The sequence below is a fragment of the Tupaia chinensis genome, unplaced genomic scaffold, assembly GCF_000334495.1.
Source record: "Tupaia chinensis unplaced genomic scaffold, TupChi_1.0 Scaffold000394_1, whole genome shotgun sequence".
NCBI classification, from domain to species: Eukaryota; Metazoa; Chordata; class Mammalia; order Scandentia; family Tupaiidae; genus Tupaia; species Tupaia belangeri.
The window spans coordinates 1245128-1248716 of NW_006159896.1; the positions used below are offsets into that span (position 1 = coordinate 1245128).

General features: G+C 48.5%; 1 protein-coding gene across 1 annotated transcript in view; it reads right to left on the reverse strand.

Annotated features, from left to right (window-relative positions):
• Positions 1-192, reverse strand: part of GLE1 (GLE1 RNA export mediator) — a gene marked incomplete in the record, with an annotated part of 27791 nt that extends 27599 nt beyond the window's left edge. Inside the window, 1 exon segment of the mRNA XM_014589985.2 lies at positions 7-192. Coding sequence (XP_014445471.1) covers positions 7-87 — 81 coding nt within the window.
• Positions 193-3589: the final 3397 nt, after the last annotated feature.

A 3589-nucleotide genomic window follows, 5' to 3' on the forward strand; every position in this document is an offset into this window, starting at 1 on the left:
CGGCCGGTCGCGGTCGTAGCACAGGCGCCCCTTCTCGGAACTGCGCAGCGCCTGCAGGGTCTCCCAGCAGCCACCCTCGGACGGCATGGCCAGGCCTGCAGCAGCTGCTCAGACTCCCTGCCCGAGACAAAACAAACCCTCGAATCAGCCGCCGGGCGGGAGAAGCGGACTTCGCTTCCGGGCGCGCGCAGGAAGCGCGGCGCGGCCCCGCCCCTAACGGCTACAGGCCCCGGCTCCGCCGCCCTTCGGCCCGCAGGCGGGAGAGCTCGCCGAAGCAAGAGCTTGTGGAGACCCCGGGCCCTCCTACACTGCTTGTGGAAATGTGGACTAATGCACCTCCTGGGAAAGACAGCCGGGCAGTTCCCCGAAGGGCTAAACGTAGTTTCCACTGACCCAGCAGTTCGCCCAGGTATACTGGAGAGGAAACGTGTGCACACAACAGTGTGTACTTGAGTGCTCGCGGGGGTTACCACAGCCAAAAAGCTTCCATCGGCTGGGGGACAGGGGAGGAAAGCGATGGGCTACCCACAACGGTTTCTTTAGCCGGAAGTGACGAACTGATAAATACTCCACATGAACCCTGAAAGCATCCTGCTACGTCAACGAAGTGAGCCAGGGAAGGCCGTGTTGTGATTCCATTTACTGAAATGTCCGGGACAGGCACCTTCAGAGACAGATTTTATTAGTTGTTGCCAGAGGCTGAGGGGAGGGCAATGGGGAAGGACTGCTTGTGAGTATGGGGTTTCTTTCCAGGAATCGTGAAAATGGTCTAGAATGAGGTAATGGTGGTGGTTGATACGCAATTTGGTGAATATGCTAAAGCCACTGAATTACGTCTATACTTTTTCCTTTGACAGAGACAGTATGCACTGGAGACAGGGAAAGTGAGAAAGCACTCCGCCATGGGGGATGGTAACACTAAAATTCCTTCTCCTCCTCTCTCTTCTCAGGATTTTGGGCACACATGCACAGGTGCCCAGAGTGTTCCTCAAGCCACTGGGTCCAGGACTCAATCAGGCAGTCAGTCACGTGGAACCAACCACTTTAACCTCCAGGCCACAGGTTGATTGTCTATGTACTTTTTTTTAGGAGTTATTTAATCTTACTTATTCATTTATTTTGACCAGAGAGACACAAAGACAGAGAGAGATGAGAAAGCAAGCCACCAGGTCTCAGACTCAAACCACCGTCAGCCACCTGGGAGTGTCCTTAACCACCATGCCACCTACTGGTCCCCTGTATGTACTTTTTTTTTGGAGAGGTTTTTGCTGTAGGGCACATGCGCTCGCCAGAAAGACAAGAGACAGAAAGCGAGAAATCACCCCCCAGGGGGGATGGCCACACTGCAATCCCTTCTCCTCCATTCTCCTCTTGGGATCTTGGGCACACACGCACACGCGCCCAGTGTGAGTTTAAGCCACCAGGTCCAGGACTCAAACCGCGGTCGACTATATGAGAGTTCAGCAACATAGCCATTACTAACTGCTGGTCCTCCCCTGTATGTACTTTTAAAAGGTTAATTTTACAATGTGTGAATTATGTCTCAATAAGATAGAGTGACTCACAGTTGTCTGCGGCTGGCTCTAACTGGGACCCCAGACCTTTGAGCATTTTACCTTTCCCATCATTTCAGGAGATCTCAGCAGTTAGAGGTAGGAAGGATTCCCCATGGAGTATGAGCAATAGGAACAATGATTTTCTGATTTTTATGAAGTCCCTGAATTTTTGAAAAAGTATTCATTTATTTAATTCCATTTGTTGTTATTTTTTCCCCAATTTCACCAGAGAGAGAGAAAGGGAAAGCGAGAACACAAGCCACCAGGTCTGGAACTTGAACGATGGTCATGTGGGAATCCAGCACCTTTAAACACGACACCGCCTGCCAGCCCCAATTTTTTTTTTTCCCTAGATTTTTACCATAGGGCATGTGTACTCACCAGAGAGTGACAGAAAGAGGGAAAAGTGAGAACTCACCCCTAGAGGGAATGGCCATGCCACAATCCCTTCTCACCCATTCTCCTGGAATTTTGGGTACACACACACGTGTACTAATTTTCAAGTTGCCCATTCCGGGCCTTGAACCACAATCAGCCACATGGGAATTCAGCACTTTAATCTCCACTCCACCTGCTGGCCCCACCCCTGGACTTTTTTCTTTTTCAACTATCCTAAATTGTTTATTAGGTGTGAATTTTACAAACATTTCTTAGATTAATGGTCATGGTGAAGCTGGAGAGTATTGTGCCTTCTTCAAGCTGCATGGCGAGAACCACCTATAGTGTAGTGGAACTTGTGACCCTTTCCAAGGCCTCAGCTCTTGCAGCCTGCCCGTGGATGTCAGCCCACACATCTCCCTGTGCTTGTGGACCGGTTTGGTAATTCGCTGGGTGTCAGGGTTTCTTCTGATAACTTTATGGAATGGATCAATGAGGATAACCTCAAAGAATTTATATGTGGAATCTTCACCCCCCCAGTAAGAATTCAACATACTAAGAGCCTCACAGTGGCATCCAGCTTGCAAAAAAAAAAAAAAAAAGTGTTTTTTCTTTTTTTGGAGAGGTTTTTTCTTATTGGGTGCGTGTGCTTGCCAGAAAGACAGAGAGAGAGATAGTGAGAAATCCCCCCCCAGGGGGGATGGCCACGCCACAATCCCTTCTCCATTCTCCTCTAGGGATCTTGGGCATGCACGCACACGTGCCTGGAGTGAGTTTAAGCCACCATGTCTGGGACTCAACCTGCGGTCTACTACGTGGGAGTCCAGCGACATAGCCATTATGCTAACTGCTGGTCCCTTTTTTATTTTTTTGGAGAGGTTTTTGCTATAGGGTGCGTGCACTCACCAGAAAGAGACAGAAAGCGAGAAATCACCCCCCTGGGGGGATAGCAAAGCTGCAATCCCTTCTGCTCTCGGGATCTTGGGCAGGCATGCACAAGCGCCCGGTGTTAGTTTAAGCCACTGGGTCTGGGACTTGAACCGCGTTTGACTACATGGGAGTCCAGTGACATAGACATTATGCCAACTGCTGGTCCCAAGAAAAATTGTTTTTATATCCTCTCTCTCTCTGCCTTCGGCATAGACTTAACACCTTTAAACCAGAAACCTGTTGGGACCTGACCACAAAAAATTGGTTACCAGTGTGTGAGGCAATTTGGACTTCCCAATGACATTAAGATGGCATTCTTCAAAAGAGCAGCAGTTCCTTGTCTATATTGTTGGATCTTCAGATTGATAATTCTGTCATTTGCATTTCTTGGAAGTCAGGGTCGGCTCGTGCAAAGTCGTTAAACAACATGCTAATGTGAAATGTCAGCCCTCTAAACACAGAGCATCAAATGAAGACTTCACTGGATTTTACAGTAGCTTTCTGATTTTGGTAGTCTATTGAAGAAGGGAGTATGAAAGTTGTTGTATACTGGTAATAATTGTCTGCGCCCATGTCCTGCCCGATACACCATGATTATTTATGAAAAATATCTTTAATAAAGCTGGATACAGTTTGGAGGGAAAAAAACAAAAGGAAGAAAATCATGCTGGCATGTGTGCGTGCATGCCCAAAATCCTGAGAGGAGACTAGAAGAGAAGGGATTG